The sequence below is a fragment of the Macaca thibetana genome, chromosome 1 (genome assembly GCF_024542745.1).
Source record: "Macaca thibetana thibetana isolate TM-01 chromosome 1, ASM2454274v1, whole genome shotgun sequence".
Taxonomy (NCBI): domain Eukaryota; kingdom Metazoa; phylum Chordata; class Mammalia; order Primates; family Cercopithecidae; genus Macaca; species Macaca thibetana.
In genome coordinates this window covers 193,835,427-193,854,366 of record NC_065578.1, presented here as the reverse complement: position 1 = coordinate 193,854,366, position 18,940 = coordinate 193,835,427, and the positions used below count along the sequence as shown (strand labels likewise).

General features: G+C 36.8%; 1 protein-coding gene across 3 annotated transcripts in view; it reads right to left on the bottom strand.

Annotated features, from left to right (window-relative positions):
• Positions 1-18,562, bottom strand: part of NME7 (NME/NM23 family member 7) — a 218,374-nt gene extending 199,812 nt beyond the window's left edge. The window contains exon 1 of one of the 3 annotated variants that reach the window (XM_050784788.1): positions 17,857-18,562. In XM_050784788.1, coding sequence (XP_050640745.1) covers positions 17,857-17,859 — 3 coding nt within the window. In that variant the 5' untranslated portion in view covers positions 17,860-18,562. Of the gene's footprint in view, positions 1-12,470; positions 14,108-17,622; positions 17,816-17,856 lie in introns of those variants that run through there. The other 2 variants (XM_050784797.1, XM_050784787.1) reach the window with 2 other exon arrangements.
• Positions 18,563-18,940: the final 378 nt, after the last annotated feature.

Sequence of the window (18,940 nt, the reverse complement as noted above, 5' to 3'; positions counted from 1 at the left end):
ACTCTACAACTTGGTCTTTGGACCCTTGATCTTTAGCTACACTCACTCTGTTATCATCTTGTCTAGTCTTACGGCTTTAAATATAATCTATATATTGACAGTGCTCAGGCCAGACCACTCCCTCTAAATTTTAGGTGCATATATCTATCCAACTGCCTTTTATCTTAGATATTAGACAGCTCTAGTTTAACAGGCCCCAAGTTGAAATCCTGCTCCAAGTCCCCTAACACAAATTTGCTTCTTCACCAATCTTCCACATCTTAGTTAACAGCAATGCTATCCTTACCATTGCTCAGAACAAAATCCTAGGGTCATCTTTTAACTCTATCCTTGACTCATTTTCTCTCAGACCATAGATCCAATTCATCAGGAAATCCTATTAGATCTACCTGCAAAACATATACACATTCTAGCCACTTTACTACCTCCACTGCGAACCCCCTACTCCAAGCCACCATACTCTCTCACGTAGATTATATCCTCATAACTAATCTCTCTACTTCCATCTTTGCCCCCCTACATCTACTCTTAAAAAAATATAGCCAGAGAGGATTCTGTAAAAATATAAATTGTATCACCTCATTCCTCTGCTTAAAATTTGCCAACTCAGCCTATGAGAATAATGTCAACCCACTTTCAATAGCACACAAAGCCGTCCAGGATCTGGCCTCCAGTGATCCGTGTGACTTCATCTCCCACAACTGTCACTCTTGCTTACTTTGCCTTAGCCACACTGTTTCTTGAACACATGGCATGCTCCCACCTAAAAAAGTCTGTCCACTGTCTTATTTCCTGGAATACTTTTTCCCCAATATTTACATGGCTTATCCTTTCTCACCCTCAAGACTTTGCTCAGGTATCATCGTCTTCTCCACAAGACCAACTCTGGCCACCTCCCTTTAAATGATATTCAACACCACTATCAGTACCCCCAACATTCATTACCCTGTTCATTTTTTCCCCTAGCACTTATTTACCTTCAAGTATAATGTATACTATACTTCATATGTTTATTGCTTATTGCATATCTGCTCCAATAGAATGCAAGCCCTTTTAGGGCAGAGATTTTTGTCAGTTTTATTTATGGATGCATCCCAAGGGACTAGGTATATGCATTGCATTTATCAGATATCTATTAAGTATTTGTTGAATGAATAAATTTAAAAAGCAGAACTCTTCTAGCTATCATCAACTGAAATGTTAGTTATGCCTTAAAAGTTGAATTTATTCATGCCTTCATTCATTCAACAAATATTGAATGGTTTCTCTTTGCCAGGCACTGCAATAGACAGTGGGGATATTCAAGACAGAAGACAGACAAGGCCCTGTTGACATGCAGCTTACTTACTAATTTTCTGTCTCTCCTTACAGAATGTAAAAGTAAAAAAATATATATAATTCTTGTAATAATATATGTTATAGCCAGGCATCATAGCTCATGCCTATGATTGCAGCTACTCAGGAGGCTGAGGCCAGAAGATCGCTTGAGCCCAGGAGTTGGAGTTATGACTATACCACTGCACTCCAGCCTGGGCGACACAGCGAGACCCCATTTCTAAAAATGTAAGTAAATAAATAAATTGTGTTACAAAAACAATAGGATAAATAAGTAAACATGCCAATTATTAGGGGTAGTGAGCTAGGGAGTACCCCTTCAACTAGAATAACAACTACACTTGATATGAGATGTCAAAACAGGATGAGGAAAAGCCAGTCATGTAGAAACCTGGGGTAAAAAAACATTCCAGGTAGACAAAAAGTATAAAGTTTTGGGAGGAAGATGGACCTTTGCAAGTTTAACAAACAACAAAGCCAGTATGATTTGAAGGTAGAGTATGAGGAGAAGATACAGTGGGATGGCATCCTGTGGCATCTATCCATTGTAGAGGCCCTAAACCCACCCTGACATTTGTAGTAAATTAGATGCATCCTGGAATGGTACTTTTATATCACCTTCTCTCTCCTGTGCTCCTTCCTCCCATATTCTTTTTTCTTTCAAGAATAAGAGCCAATGGCATAGACGAGCAGTATCATTGCTAAGAAATCTGAAAAGACTATTCTTTAGTCCATCTAGTACTCCTGTGCAAACAGAAAAAGTTGTACCTTCCTCAGAATATTTTACTGCCACCTGTTAGAAAAATACATAATCAATAAGAATATCAGCAACTCACTCATAATTGTACAATGTCCTCTATGTAGTATGTAGCAGCCCTGGTTGCACAGATAGAGAAAAGTAGCTCTATGCAAAATATGCAAACCAAAATGGTTCCATCTTTTCCTGTATGTCATATACCAAATGCTGCAGATGCTAAATATAAATATAGATTTACATGCATTGCAAATTACTACTATTCTGCATTAGCTACAGTTGGCTGCTGAGTCTGATAGCATTTTCCTCATGAGAAAAAGAACGAGTCTTTTTGAATATTAGTCAATGAAGAAAATACTGTGTTTACGGTAAAGTGATACAGATTTAAGTGGTTGTAACCACAAAGGTACCTTTATAAAAGTGGTCGAAGTCTTGATACATCCACAAGTGTTAGAAGTAGTGATCATCACACAGTCTAGCTGAAGAAGATACTAAGACAGTGTTTTCTTTGGAATGCATTTGCCTATATTATCTCATGTAATTCAAACATTATTTTTATTTTGTAGTTTCCTGTTTAAGTTTTTTAAAATGTCAAAGGATATTTTGGTAAAGTAACAGATTCCAAAAAAAAGGCCAAAAAAAACAAAAAAAAAAACCCCGCATTTTCAAGCTTAATCCCAAAGAAGATCATTAGTTTCATCATTTATGCTAAAGTTTTCTAATTTAGGTAAGAAAAATGTGTGTCTTTGACTTTATGAGAAATAATCTGTGACACTGTATGCATCTGTGATTTCTAGATAAATAGCATTCCAATGCCACTTCAATATGATTAAAATTAATAAGCAACTAATAAAATCCATAAAGGATAGCTTTTCCTGGAAGTGTCCAATGATGGAAGAGTGCCACCTAGCGTTCAATGTGGATTCACCTGCCCAAAAAGCCATTTCACAAAGCCGTTTTACATATACCTTCAATTTTAGCCCTGTAGTTATTCATTAAACCATAGTAATTTTGCAGAGCCCTAGTCAAGTATCAAAATATGAATTCTGAATCCCTGAAAAAAATGTATATCACCTATATCCACTAGAAATTGAGTTTTTGAAAAGGAAGTTAAATTTCTTTCTATAGCTACATAAAAGCAAAAAAAGAGTTACAAAAAAAAAAAAAAAAAAATTTAAACATCATGACCCTAAGTAGTAGGCTAGAAAGAATATGAAGTTCTAGGCTTAACTGGCTCAAATCTGGGCCCTACTGCTTTCTAGCAGTATAATCTTGAGTATTTTTAAAAACTGAGGTTTTCTTTATGTGAAAAGAATTTAATATACAGTAGGCATTCAATAAGTGATAGCTATTAACTATTAAGAAAAAGAGCTTTCCCATTCTGACTTATAAGTTAATCAGTTTCTTTTTTTAAAGAAAAGTGAAAGCAAGTTTATTAAGAAAGTAAAGGCATAATAGAATGCCTACTCCACAGGCAGAGCAGCCTCCTATTGTTTTTAATATATCCCCTCCAGTCATCAGGACTTTAGGAAACATTTTAATGAAAGGATAGCTTGTGCCAGGTCAACAATTTCATTTCTCTCTAATTCCTTGCATGAAAGAGAACCTAATCTAAGGGCGGGGGGTATCCTTTGCCCAATCAGCCCCAAATAAGTTTAAAGCTTTTAAACTTATTGATGAAATTATCAGATTCGAACAGCCACTCTTATGGAATATGAGTGACATTCAGTGAATTCTCTTCCACTGCTTTCTAACATGTAAAATCCATACACCTACAATGAACTCATTTTCAACAAAGGTTCCAAGAACATATATTGGAGAAGACAGCCTCTTCAATAAATGGTACTGGAAAAACTGGGTATTTATATGCAGAAGAATGGAACTAGATCCCTTTCTCTGGCCATATACAAAAATAAAATCAAAATGGATTTGGATTAAAGACTTACATTTAAGATCTCAAACTATGAAACTACTACTAAGCAAAATCCCTAAGACATTGGTATGGGCAAAAATTTCTTGAACACCACCACACAGGCACAGGCAACCAAAGCAATAATGGATAAATTGGGGCACATCAAGTTAAAAAGCTTCTGCATAGCAAAGGAAACAATCAACAAAGTAAAGAGACAACCCAACAGAATGGGAGAAAATATTTGCAAACTACCCATCTAACAAGATGTAATAATCAGAATACACAAAGAGCTCAAACAACTCCACAGGAAAAAATCTAATAATCTGACTAAAAAATGGGCAAAAGATCTCAACAGACATTTCTCAAAAGAAGACAACCAGTGGCAAACAGGGATATGAAAAGTTGCTCAATATCACTGATCATGAGAAAAATGCAAATCAAAACTACAATGAAGTATCATCTCACCCCAATTTAAAAAAAGTTTTATCCAAAGGACAGGCAGTAACAAATGCTGGCAAGGATGTGGAGAAAAGGGAACACTCATACATTATTGTTGGGAATGTAAATTAGTATAACCACTATGGAGAACAGTTTAGAGCTTCTTCAGAAAACTAAAAATACAGATACCTTACAATCCGACAATCCCACTACCGGGTCTATACCCAAAAGAAATCAGTACATCAAAGAGATATCTGCACTCCTGTGTTTACTGCAGCACTATTGACAACAGCCAAAATTTGGAAGCAACTTAAGTGCTCATCAAAAGAATGGATAAGGAAAATATGGTACAAATACCATTTTTAAAAATGTGAATTTTGTCAGCCATAAAAAAAAATGTGATTCTGTCATTTGCAACAACATAATGGAATTAAAGGTCATTATGTTAAGTGAAATAAGCCAGGCACAGAAACACAAGCATTGCATGTTCTCACTTACTTGCAAGATGTGAAAATCAAAACAATTGAACTCATGGAGATAGAAAGTAGAAGGCTGGGAAAGGTAGTAGGGTGTTGTGAGGAGGTGAGTGAGGATGGTTAATGGGTACAAAAAAAAAAAAAAAAGAAAGAGTGAGTAAGACCTAGTATTCAAGAGCATAATAGGTCAATAATAATTTAATTATACAATTTAAAATAACTAGAAGAGTATAACTTGTTTTTTAACACAAAGGATAAATACTTGAGGAAATGGATACCAAATTTTCCAAAATATGTTTATTATGCATTGCATGCCTGTACCAAAATATCTCATGTACATACTTATATATTAAAGTATTAAACATATACTTATATATTTATAAATATTAAATATAGTCAGTATATTAAATTATCTTATATACACACATACATACACCTAGTATACTATGGATGTGTATAATATATGTAACATATATATATTATACACACACACACACACATACCTGCTATGTACCCACAAAAATTTTGTTTAATTTTGTTTAAAAAAGACTGATTTCATGCCACATAAGCCTTGTATGATCTGGCCTCAGGCTACCTCTTTATCTCCTCTGCCTCACCTGCCTCTGCCACCCTCTCCCTCACCTTCTCTGCTCCAGTTACACTGGCCTTCTTGCTGGTTACTAAATAAACCAAGCAGGCTCCCACCTCAGGGTTTTTGGATGTACTATTTCCTCTGCCTAGAGAGCTCTAGGGCTAGGATTCTCAGGGCTCTCCACATCATCACTCATTCAGGTCTCCACTCATATGTCAGCAATGTAAGGAAGCTTCTCTGACCAGCCAACTAAATACCAACTTCTTCACTCTCTGTCTTGTTTGATTTTTTTTTTTCCATAACACTTATCAAAACCACACATTATACTATGTATTTGTTTATTCTGCGTCTCTCCAGAAGTGTTAGCTCCATAAGGGTGGGACTTTGTCACTGATTGCTCAGAACAGTGCCTGGCACTCAAGAGAAACTTAAAAATAATTGTTGAATGAATGAAGCTAGAGCTCTCTCTCAGAATAAGAGTCCACTGTTTTTGACCCAGAATTCTAGACTTTTCTCTAGAGGTGAACAGCCCTGATCAAAACTGGTTGTCCACTCCTGGTCTCTACCAAGTAACTAGCAGGGAAATTCAGTGGAAAGTTACCTTCCTTTCTCTTCAACTATCTTTTCAGAGGATTGTCTTTCTTCCTTGGATGTTTGTGCCTTTCTGCTCCCTGATATTGATATCTCTTCTCTGTAAATACAATACCTACTTCCAAGGACACTGTCAATTAGTTAAGAATCTTAAATGCCTTAAAAAATAGAAAACATTCTCTAAGTGTCAGGCACTATCATTAAAATAACAGATTTGCAAAGCTTTTGTCAGGTGCTAAAGTGAAAAAAGAAGAAGGTGAAGCCGGTAGGGGGACAGAGAGCAACTGGAGGTGTTACTTTAGAAAGGTGGACAAGGAAGTACTCTCTGATGAAGCGTCATTTGAACATAGGTCTGAAAATAAGTGGAGGAGCATTTTAGGCAAATGGAATAGCAAGTGCGGTTGAAGTGTATGTAAAACTGGGGGGAAAAAAAGATGTAAACTTTGAAAATGTATATCTCAAAAGCCTAAACCAAAAAGAATTGCTTAAAAATTATATGAATAAGAACTACCTCAAATACTTCTGAATAGTCACCAACTCTGTGTATCTTGTGTCCACTCAACACTCACCCAAAGGGACATCTGGGTCAATGAACAAAAATGTTTAAAAGCAAGTAGGATGGGGGGAAGCATCTGTTAAGCATTTAATTGTACAGGACACTAGTCTGAACCCTGAACAATGAACCACAATGACGGAGTTTCCTACTTCATTTCCAAATGCCTTCCAATCAGTTTAGGGAATCAATGTTGGCATTAATATGCATAAGTTTAATTTTGGATTTACACATATTCACGTTAAAGAGAACCTGAAGCTCAGTGAATGAAACATAGCAGAGAAAAAGCTGTGAAGTCAACTAATCTTTTTTTTAATTAGCATTCCTTCAGTATTAGTCTCTCTTCTGTGTCCCCACATTCAATAGGTCTCTATCTTAACACTTGGAAATAACAGCAGTAGCAATAGTAATAACAGCTAACATTTACCGGATGCTTACAGTGTATAAAGCATTGAGCTAAACAATTTATCATTTAATTATAATAATATCCCTATAAGGGAACCAGGATTATTATTATTATTTTTCTCATTTTACAAATGAGGAAATTGAATTTCCCTAAGTTAGTATTACAGTGTTACAGTGTATCATATATTTCTCTTCTTCTCTTTTTTTCTCTTCCTTCAAGACTGTGAGCTTTTTAAGAAAGAAATCTAGTCTTGTTCATCATTGTATCTCAGGTATATATCATGGTGCAAGAAGCCAAAAGTGGGCAGAAAGATGAGTTCAAGAGTCTCGGCTCTATATCTGAATATAAATGCTTATTATTTCAAGTTTGATTCTAAAAGTGTTCTAATAATGCATGCTACAACCTAGGTGTTAAAGGTATTGGGAGACAAGATAAAAATCATAAGGTCAATACTAATGTTTATGTGGAAAAGCTAGAAAAAAAAAGTGATCATATTATTAGAGAAGCCATTCTTTCTTTGGATAAAAACTTAAAAATTTTTAATTATGAAAAATATTCAGAAATCAAAGATACACAGATATTCACCTTTCAGAGATTTCAGTGCATGCAGTAAAATTCAATAAGGTACCTAAAAAGCAATATGGTTTAACATAAATGATAAAACTGTACTTGCCACTAGACGAAGGGGTTTTCAGTTTTTCCAGAGCCAAATTTCTGAGTGTAAGTGGCAAGAAAGAGACGGGGTCTGAATGGTCTCATTGTACTTTCACAGTCAAATTACTGAATAATAAAATCTCACATGACCAGCAATAAAAGTAAACGTTCCCAGTTAATCTATTTAAGTTGAGTAGATATTCAGGGATCTCACACCTAATACCTGCTAAATACATATCACATATGTTTAGCTGCCCCTACCCACAAAAGTATATGACCATTATTGAAACTGGTCTCAAGACCCATCTCTGCCATTTCCCATGCTTCCCTCCCTTTTACCAGCTTTTTCTTGTTCCCATTAGGAAAATGAATCTAAAAACAAATTTAGGAAGAAGGAATTTAATATATAAAAGTAAATTTTTTAATAGCCACAAAATTGCATAACACCATTAACCTCAAATATTTATTTTTGAAGGTTGACATTTTAATCTCTTCCATTTTCCTCAACTATCTTCTCATTAGGCAGCAATCTGGTTAATATGAAAATAAGACATTTCATATGTATATTACAGTTTATAAATTACTTTCATATCAACTTATTTGATCTTCACAAAAAATGCTTTAAGGTAATCTAAACAGAAAGTATTATTTTGATTTTATGGATAAGAAAATAACTATCCAGAAAGATTACATAACACACAGCTCATAAGTGCTTAAGCCAGGACTGGAATAAAGATTGAAATTTTAGATTTCTTGTTCTACATCAGTTCGTTTGTACTTCAACAAGCTACATCTTGAAAATAAGTACACAAGAGAGGACTGCAAAATCTGCCTACAAATAATAGTTTTAAAAAGGCTAACTTAATATTCTTCACTACAGTCAGACGATAAATCTTGAATTTTAACAATTTATGAGAGATATAAAACAATAATTACAAAGAAATATTGTAGGTAAGTATTAACAGTGCCTTTCATCTATAGAACATACAGTAATTTATATCTCTCAATATTCTGAGCAAAGCAGGTGACAGTTTTATTAAAAGTTCAAATCTATTGTTAGACATACGTGTGTAATGTATAGAAATACCAGTTTAGAGTTTAGAAGAAACAGGCACCATGGTACACTGCTAGCAGAGTATTCATTGACAAAACTATTTTGGGAGTAGTCTGGCAATGTATATTAAAAGTCTTGAAAATGCACATGACCTCACACACCCAGTTATTCCCTTTTTAATTTATTATAAGGGAATAATTATGGATGTCTATAAAAATGTGTTTGCAAAAATATGTTAGTTATTGTGTTAACAGAACAAATTAATAAATGGATTTTTTAAAACAGAATAAATGAAAGAATAAGACGTAGAGTTGTCCCTCAGTATTTGCAGGGGATTGGTTCCAGGACTCCTGCAGATACCAGAATCCTTAGAGGCTAAAGTCTCTTACATAAAATGGCATAGCATTTGCATATAACCTATGCACATCTTCCATTATATTTTAATGCATCTCTATATTACTTACAACACCTAATACAACGCAAATGCTACGTAAATAGTTGTTATACTGCCTTGTTTTTGTTTGTATTTTTTATCATTGTATTGTTATTTTTTTTTTCAAATATTTTCAATCATCAATTGGTTGAATCTGGATGCAGAACCCATGGATATCGAGGGCTGACTGTAGTTCTTAAAACTGATCTGGAAAAATGCACAAGATATATTAAGCAGGAAAAACCAGATTTCTAAACAATGAATATAATAGTATCATACTTTAAAGGATATATATATGTATCTGTGTGTGTGTGTGTGTGTGTATATGAGTATATATGTGACCAGGATATTATACAAAAATATTAATAGCGATTGTATACAGGCAGTGTTATTATAGAAAAATTTAATTTTATTACTTTTACTTCTATATTTTCTAATTTCTAAAAATCAATAAGTAGTTTTCCTATATTTCTACAACAGAATAAGTTAAATACCTTTATAAATATATATAAAACATATATAGCATATGTATTTATCATGTAAATATTGAAACTACAGAAAACAAAGGATGAAAGTTAAATTTACATCTATCAGAGAGCTCTAGAGTCATTATGTGTGCATATGAAGATACATTTTAAAGAGTATAGAAATATGAAGAAGGCACAGCACAGAAGATGAGTCAGGAGAGAGAACAATAGCAACTTATTAAGGCCAAGTGTCTAATCAGAAAATAAACGTGAATTAAGCAGTATATTTTAATAGCTACAGTTTCTCACAACTAATTAACAGAAAGTTTTAAAATATTGACAACTTTGGAAGTGAAGAAATTTAGGCAGTTTTTGAAAAAAAAAGTGAATACAAAGTTCATTGGGAATGCTGGAGATATTTCTGGAAAGTAAGATACTTCAATTATATGCTACAGCACCATCAAGAAAGGTAATAGGTGAAGATCACAGCAGCAAACATAATTCCCATGTTGAAACTATAATGCATACCCACCTGGAATATGTAGCTCTGCTCGCCACTCCTTAGAGTAGATATTATAGAAACAAAAAAAAGTCCAGAAATGGGAAAATACATTATGAAATGGCAACTATAAGGGATGAAATTAGGAGTCCCTGAAGTTCGAAGACAAGAGCAGGTCAGAAAAATATTTCCCAAAGTTTATAAGATCATAAATTTTACAGATAAGATAAAAATAAGCACCAAGAGACCAAATTAATATGGCAAAAATTTAAGGCAAATCCAAGGAAAATAAAATATTTTGATGGAATAGGTAAAATATATAAGATGTATAATCCCACTGCATTTAGAATAAAATCCAAAATCCTTCCCAAGTTCCATAAGTCTCAGTATTTCTGGCTCCTTCCTGCCTCTCAGATCGCTTCTCATCTAGCTGTCCTCTCATTCCCTAGGCCCCAGCCACACTAGCTCCCTCCTATTCCTTTAATGCACCTCTGTGCTCACTATTGACTCTGCCTGGAATGCTCTTCTCCTAGGTTTCCACCTGGCAAGCTCCTTTTTATCACTGAGATCTCAGCTTAAAAGTCACATCCTCACAAGGACCTTCCCTGATTGTCCTACTCAAGGCTACTCGCTCTTGGAACCAACCAATATTGCATTACTTAGTTTAATTTTCCTCATAGTACTTATCATCATATGAGGTGATCATTCATCTATTTATTCATGTAAATTGTTTTTCTCCTAAACTAAGGAAAAAAAGAATTAAAGAGTTTTGTCATCAAGGAGGCTTTCCCTCACCACCCCAGGCTACTTCAGATCACTCTGTTTTATTACTAATTTCCACCTCACCTTGTCATTTTTCTTTTGTAACCCAGCTTACAGTTGCAATTTGTTTTCCAATATTGGTTTTTCTCCATAAATTCCATGAGGTAGGGGCCACGGTGTGCTATCTTATTAATCAATGTATAGCCACCAGTTACCAGCATATGGAAAGTACTCAATAAATACTTTCTTGAATAGAAGAATAACTGGTGAATGAGAAAGAATTGAGAATAAAAAGGCAGAAAAAGGAAAGCAAAAATAAATAAAAAGCTGCATGTAAAAAAAATTATGGCATTATATTAACCACTTACTATTCAGTTCTCCAAATACCACTGTTTCCTACTAAACAAGAATATACCAGGCTCTCAAGTGCATTTTAATACAATATATAGGAAAATAAACTTTTAAGTGTTTTATATCTGCAATTTATGCCCTATACTTTCTGATTCATTTTTTGTAAATAAAATCCTGTGGATCTTTGGAACTGCAATTCCTTCAAATCAACAATTCAACTAACAAAAGAAATTCTGGATAAATAAAAAGCAGATGCTGGCTGGGTGCCGTGCTTCACACCTATAATCCCAGAACTTTGGAAGGCCGAGGCGGGCGGATGACCTGAGGTCAGGAGTTTGAGACTAGCCTGGCCAAAATTGCAAAACCCTGTCTCTACTAAAAATACAAAAGTTAGCCAGGCATGGTGGCGTGTGCCAGTAGTCCCAGCTACTCGGGAGGCTGGGGCACAAGAATCGTTTGAACCCAGGAGGCAGAGGTTGCGGCGAGCTGAAATCGCGCCACTGTACTCCACAGCCAGGTCGACAGAGCAAAACTCTGTTTAAAAAAAATAAATAAATAAATAAATAAATAAAAAAGCGGGTGCTGAAAACAAAACCAGAAAAGCTATTAGGAGAAACATTATAAAGTTGGAAACTGAAAAGCATTTCATTTCATGGAATAAAAGTTTGTTCTTCAGTAATCATGAAACTGTCTTTGAAAGCTCTGTTCAAACCAACTTTGACTCATTCCTGTAATCTCAGTACTTGGGGAGGCCGAGGCAGGTGGATCACTCAACGTCAGGAGTTTGAGACCAGCCTGGCCAACATGGTGAAACACCGTCTCCACTAAAAACACAAAAATTAGCCAGGCATGGTGGCACATGCCTGTAATCCAAGCTACTCACAAGGCGGAGGCAGAAGAATCACTTGAACCCAGGAGGTAGAGGCTGCAGTGACCCGAGATCAAGCCACTGCACTCCAGCCAGTGAGACAGTGTGAGACTCTGTCTCAAAAATAAATAAATAAACAAACAAACAACTTTGAGACATTTTACTTCAAAGCTTTAGATTAGTTCTTATGGAACATAGCTAATAATCTTTAAAGTCGTTCCTTATACTAACAGTTCATCTGGAGTAATGATATTCCAATAAATACTATATTTTAAAAGATATAAAACATGAATATCTCTGTTAGTCAAATGTATCTTAGAATTACCTTCTCTGTCCTCTTTATAATACATAAAAGTAAAGAAATTGATGAGTCCAGTATACGTTTCATCTTAAACAAGATGTATGAGAAACATGCTGAACTACACTTCCCTATCTCTGCTTCACAATATAAAGGTGGTTCTAGAATTTGGAAGCTACAATTGTAACAAACTAGATGAAGACAGAAGCCGATTAGATAAACTGCAGTGGTCAGGAAGCCTCACCAACAGAGCAAACAACCTGCATCTTCAGCTGCTTATTGAGAGGCCATAATCCTTTGCTACAATACATACAACAGTGGCTAGAGTGAATACAGAAAAGGGACATCTGCTTCTTAGGCCTGTTCTTTCTCATAAACAATTGACAGCAAATATGTAGGAGAGTGATCTGGATGCAGAAAGAAACTTGAAAATTTCACTCTAGCAATTTTAGGCTGTCGTTAATTCAAAGCTGTATCTGCCACACAACAAGAACATTTTCACTAGGTCAAAAGAGGAGTAAGAATATCTGCAGGCCTTGAGAGTTCAACTATTTTGCCTTTTAAACTATATATTAGCTGAATGTGGTGGCTAATATATAGTTTAAAAGGCAAAATAGTTGAAATCTCAACATAAACATAATCCCAGCACTTTGGGAGGCCAAGGTGGGAGGATCACTTGATCCCAGGAGTCCAAAACCAGGCTGGGCAACATAGTGAGACCCTGTCTCTACAAAATAAAAATAAAAATTAGCTGGGCATCATGGCACACAACTATTATCCTAGCTACTCAGAAGGCTGAGGCTAGAGGATCGCTTGAACTTGGGAGGTTGAGGCTGCACTGAGCCATGATCTCACCACTGCATTCCTGCCTGGGTGACAGGGCAATGTCCTGTCTCAAAAATAAATAAATAAATAAATAAAACAAAACAAAACAAATAAAGTATATATTCTTTAAAGTACACTGTGTCTTGGACTTTGTGGATCAGGACTAACAGTAAGAAATACATTTTACATCAGAATCCAGTACACATCTAATACATATACAATTAAACAAAAGTTCATGAAAGTTACCCTTACAACATGTAGTGAATATGTTAAGCTGGTATTTTATGTCCTCTTTTTAATGCTGGCTACATACCACAAATTTGAGTAATGAGTTACCAGGTACAGTTTGAGAAACACTGCTGTATGTATACATGTGGTCTGGCCTTTGCCTACCTCCCTAACCACATTTCATGGTATTTTGTACCATACTTTCCCTACTGCAGCCACCCCTGCACCATCCCACCACCCAGTTTCTATTAGTTTATTACATTGAACTGTAAGTTTCTAAAATATACCAATCTCTTTTCTGCCTCAGGGTATTTGATCTTGTTGTTAGCGTGGCCTGGAACACTTCCTCCAGATCATTGCACTTTGTATTATATTATTCAGGTCTCAATATAAAAGTTCTTTCCACAGAGAGGCCTTCATAGACCACCTAATTTGAAAAAGCCCCAGCCTGCAATCCCGGCAGGAGGAGTGGGAACAGGAGTTCATTCACTGCCCTTAGCATTCCTGGGAAGTCTGATAACAATAATGTAAGACAGGCAAAAAAAAAAACAAAAAAACCAAAACAGTATTTAGCAAATGTCACTTTCCAACCTCCCTATGCCATTGCACAGGTCATTGAATTCTAACTATTGAAATTCTATTCCATCTTCTTTATGACAACTTTTCTGACTCTGATTGAGAAGCAGGGACTCAATTGCACACTGTGCCCCCAATTATTTTGTATTCTCTCAGACCACTTACCACATTCTTTCTTATTTTGTATTCATTCCGGAAACATTTGAGTGCCTAATATAATCTAGGTAATACTGTGAACAAAATAAACATCAATTCCTCTAACAGTTCACATTTTAGTAACAGTGACAAATCTATAAACAAGTAATTTCAACTGAATGAGGCAAGTACAATAGGAGAGACATATACTACAATAAATGGTAACAAAAAAGAATGAACAATCAACCTTTTTCTTTTTTTCTTGATTTCACAGTGTGGAGGGGAAAGCTCTGATTATCTGCACAGATTTTAAATTTGTATTTATTTATACTTTTTTAGAGACAAGGTCTTGCTATGTTGCTCAGGCTGGCCTTGAACTCTTGGCCTTAAACAATCCTCTGGCCTCAGCCTCTTCAACAGCTGGGACTATACACATGTGCCACTGCACCTGACTCGACTCAACCGTCTCTGAGCAGGGAAGGAAGGCATCACAGCAGAGACACCTACACTGGGTCTGAAAGTGAATCCACCTTTGCAAAAATTATAACAGTGAGAGGAATCTAACCTAACTGACTCCATATTGCTTCTAACCTCACAAAGCTAACTGCCCTTGCTCATACCTGGGCATAGGCAAGCTAACTATGGGAGAAATGTATAGTTTAACTTTGAAGCAAGGATGGTAATAGTCCCTTCCAAAACTGACCCCCTCTAGGGACTAAAACTGCCTTTGTAAGACTAATAGAAGGCCGCAAAGTTAGGATTCTAAGAGGGATCTAAAATCTGCTAAGATATAGGCATAGGTAAGCAATAACCAGCTACTGGTCCTTGCTTTTCTACAATTTCTTACTATTCAGAAGTCATGTAGCCAGAGGTCACAAGATTTGTAACTTCACCAATTGCTCCTTTAGATAACATCACTATTATAAAACCTAAGATTGGTCTTGATATATTTTTCAGGCTTCTGCATTCTGGCAAACCTCCTGATGCCACCCAAATACATGACTCATACCAAGAAACTGACTCTACTAGTCCTATGACTCTCACCTAGACAACTGACTCAGCACAGGAAGACAGTTTGGAAACACCTATAAATTCATCCCCAACCAATCAGCAGCACCCACTCCCTACCCACCTGCCCACAAAATTATCCTTAAAAACCACAACCTCCAAGCTGTCAGAGAGGTGGATTTTAGAAATATCTCCTATCCTGCCACTCAGCTGCCTTGCCTCCATTAAACTCTTTCTCTGCTGCAACTCCTGCATTCTCAATGTTTGGCCTTTCTGGGAAGCAGGCAAGAAGAACACGTTGGCCTGTAACAGGAGAATAAATAAGAGTTTGGCAAGCAACAAGAGGGTGCAGGTATTCTGTGTAGAAGGAATTGCAAGTGCAAAGTAGAAAGAGGAGGCATACTACCAGTTTGAAGTTGCTTGGTATGTTCAATGAAAAGCAAGTAGCTAAAAGGCAAGATAATTTTTTATAAAAAAAAAAAAAAAAAAAAAAAAAAAAAAGGTATGGAAAGGGAAAGGCAAAAGCTAGACAGAGAAGTGCTTGTTCATGGAGGAATTTGTGTGCCACTCTAGACATTTTACTGTAGGAAATGGGGATTCTAGAGTTTTAAGGAGGTGAGTAAATCAACAGGCTGGGTTTTTAAAAATTCCTTCTTGTGGCAGAGAAAATAATGGATTGGAGAATTTCCAGACCAGACTGTAAAAGTCACTATTAAAATAATCAAGAAATGAGGAGATGACAAACTAAAATTTGATCTAGTGACCAACTGAATATGGGAGAAATAGGAAAGGGAGGAATGTAGGATAACTCTGATTTCTAGTTTAGGTTACAATATAGTAGTAGCAGTATTTAACTTGGTGAAAATAGGAGAAACCAGGAGGAAAGATAGCAAGTTCAGTTTTGGTCATATTAAGTTTGAGGGACCTTTGAGACAGATGTGTCCGGGAAGCAACTGAGTTAGGCATTAGTAGATCTGAGAGAAAAATTGAAATTTACAAGCAAAATCAAAGGTGTTAATAGAATCCATGTGAGTGGACAAAATCACCCAAGGAAAATGTCTAGACTAAGAAATGAAAGTAATTAAGGAGTGAATTCCAAAGAATGACATTCAAAAACCAGGCACAGCCAGTAAAAGGAATTAATGACTATGAACCTCAATTGTCACAAACAGACTAAGCAATATAAATTTTGAGAAGTAATTACTGTATTTGGCATTTAAAAGGCCTTTAGAAACTTAAGCAAGAACAACTTTCTTGAAGGCATTAAAGAAGCCAGACAAAAGACTTTTGTCTGTTTGATATAAGTAAAAATAATATCCTTTCAATAAGTTTACTGATAGATAGGAGGACTGGGAAATAACTGGATAAACACAGGATGGATGACATGGTTTTGCTTTATTTAATTTTCATAAGATGTGTGACTTGAGCACTGAGTAGAAGGAACTGAAGAGGAAGAGGCTGAAAGCACAGGAAAGAAAAAAGACAACTGGAAGTGAAATGTAACAGATGGAAGCAAATGAGATCAAAAGCAAAGATGGATGGATTATCCTTTAATATCCCTTTCTCTACACTAGAAATACAAGACTAAAGGCTTAGCAAAAATATAGATCAGTGTGTAGGTTGGGGGCATGAGGTTGAAGAATTGTTATACTCCATCATGTTTAGAAAGGAGAAATGAGAAGGGCAAAAGACAGGGTTTATAAATGGAAGGTTTGAAAATGTCTTTACAGAAAATGGGGCAGGGGAAAACTGGGGTAACCAAAAGGATTGCTGAGTAGTATGAAGAAACAAGGGGTGATGGGTGGGGGCTCTGTTTCTAAATTCGTAGCTATAACTATCTAAAGATCTTTCTATCTTCCAGTCCATTATCCATAAGTGCTTAAAAGACACGATAGTTAAGTGAATTAACTAGAACCCTGGTACTCTCAAACATGTGGGTGAATTAAAATCACCTACAGGTTTATTTAAAATGCAAATACCAAGCCCCATTCCTTTCATTCAGAATTTCCAGGGGTGAAGTCCAAACAGTGAATTGCAGAAGCTCTCCAAGCAATCCCAGGAGAAATTTCTGTTTAAAAAAAAAAAAGAAAAAAAAAAAGAAGAAGAAGAAAGAAAAGAAAAGCAAGCACAGACCTAGAAGGTAAGCAACTGGACAGACGAGAGCTGATCCAACATACATCTGTTAATGGCCCTCGTGGGGGCGTGGGGCAGTGCTCTGCCACTCAGAAAAGCAAAAGGACTCCAAGATCTAGGGAGATTCAGATCAGTGTTGAGACAGTCACATACACACCACCCCACACTCTTAATAAAGCGCGTTAATGTGAATCTGTGAGCATGAAAAATGCCACGATGAACAATGAAAACACATAATGTTGTTCAAAACAGATGATTAGACTCGATGCCTTACCCTGAATTTTCTGTTTCATTACTCTAGAGACTTAGTAGCATCAGTGGAATTCAGGGTGCTGTAAGAAATACGGAGAGCGAGTAAACTGCAGTAACAGCCCATGGGAAGGGGGAAAGAGATAATGAGGAGAAGGTCGGGAGGACAGGACAACTTTAAGTGCCCATCCGCCCGAAGACTTGGAACGCTAAGTAGCTAGGACCCACAGCCGTTATTCTGACATCCCCTGGCACTCACCATTGTCTCAGGATCTCAGCACTAGAAAATAGGTATCGTTGAGACAGGAAGACACCACCACCAACACCATCATCCGGTTACTCAGGCAACAGAGCACCGCCCACTGTCGCACGGTGCGTGGGACGCCACCGCCCCACCTCTTCGTCCTTAGTGGCTGAGAGTAATCTCAGCTGCGTTCATCCAATCGACAGGCCCGCCCCTCCACGCTGTCGCCTGGGGCTACGAGACGCCGTTTTTCTGTTTCCGGCAGTTTTACTTCCGTTTGTTTAACAGCTGGCCCGGAAGTTTAAGTGAATCTGAGGCTTGGGCTCCAAAAGTTGCTGTACAGTATTTTATTTTAAAGTAGACATCTGTCCGCTTTCCACTTACGGAGGCCTTACAGTGTGTGTTCTGTGTTACTTGAGTTTAAACGCACTGCAGAATGTATTTACCCTTCTCTTTTGGAAACGTATTCCGGAAGCGAAACCCTGAGTAATCGGAAGTGGTTAGGAGTGAGAGAGCTCCTGGATATGTGGAGGGCCTGGGCGGGCCGGCTTCTGAATGGAAGAGGTCTGTGAGAAGTTAGCCTGGTGATAACGATCCGAAGAGCCTATGAAGTGAAGCCCCCTGAAATACGGAGAAAGAATCTTACAGGTAAATCCGAGGACAAGCAGGTATAACTAAGGATGTTGGAAAGGGACGGAGGTCTGGCTGGAGCTTGGTGGCCAGTAGCTTTGGATTTAGGGAACGATTGTTGTTCCGGGAAGGCTTTTTCAGACAGGGATGGAACTTCGGTTTCGACTTCCCGGGACAGCAAAGGTTGACAGACTTGTCGCTTCCCGGCCTATCGCTCTCATACCTGCTCACTCCCCCTACTTACTTCTTCACCCCCTCACCTTCATTTGGCATTTGCCAGCACGCACTCGGTGTGCCTGTACGTTTCGCAGAGCAACTATCAAGGGCAGTTTCAGGGATCGTTACTCTTACGAAGAGTTTTTTGGATACCTCTTTTCGGAGCAATAGACTGTAATGTAGAAAAGTTTGTGACTGTTAAGAAAGTTAGCCGTCGGGTTCACTAATTGAACTGAGTTGTATCTAGTACTGA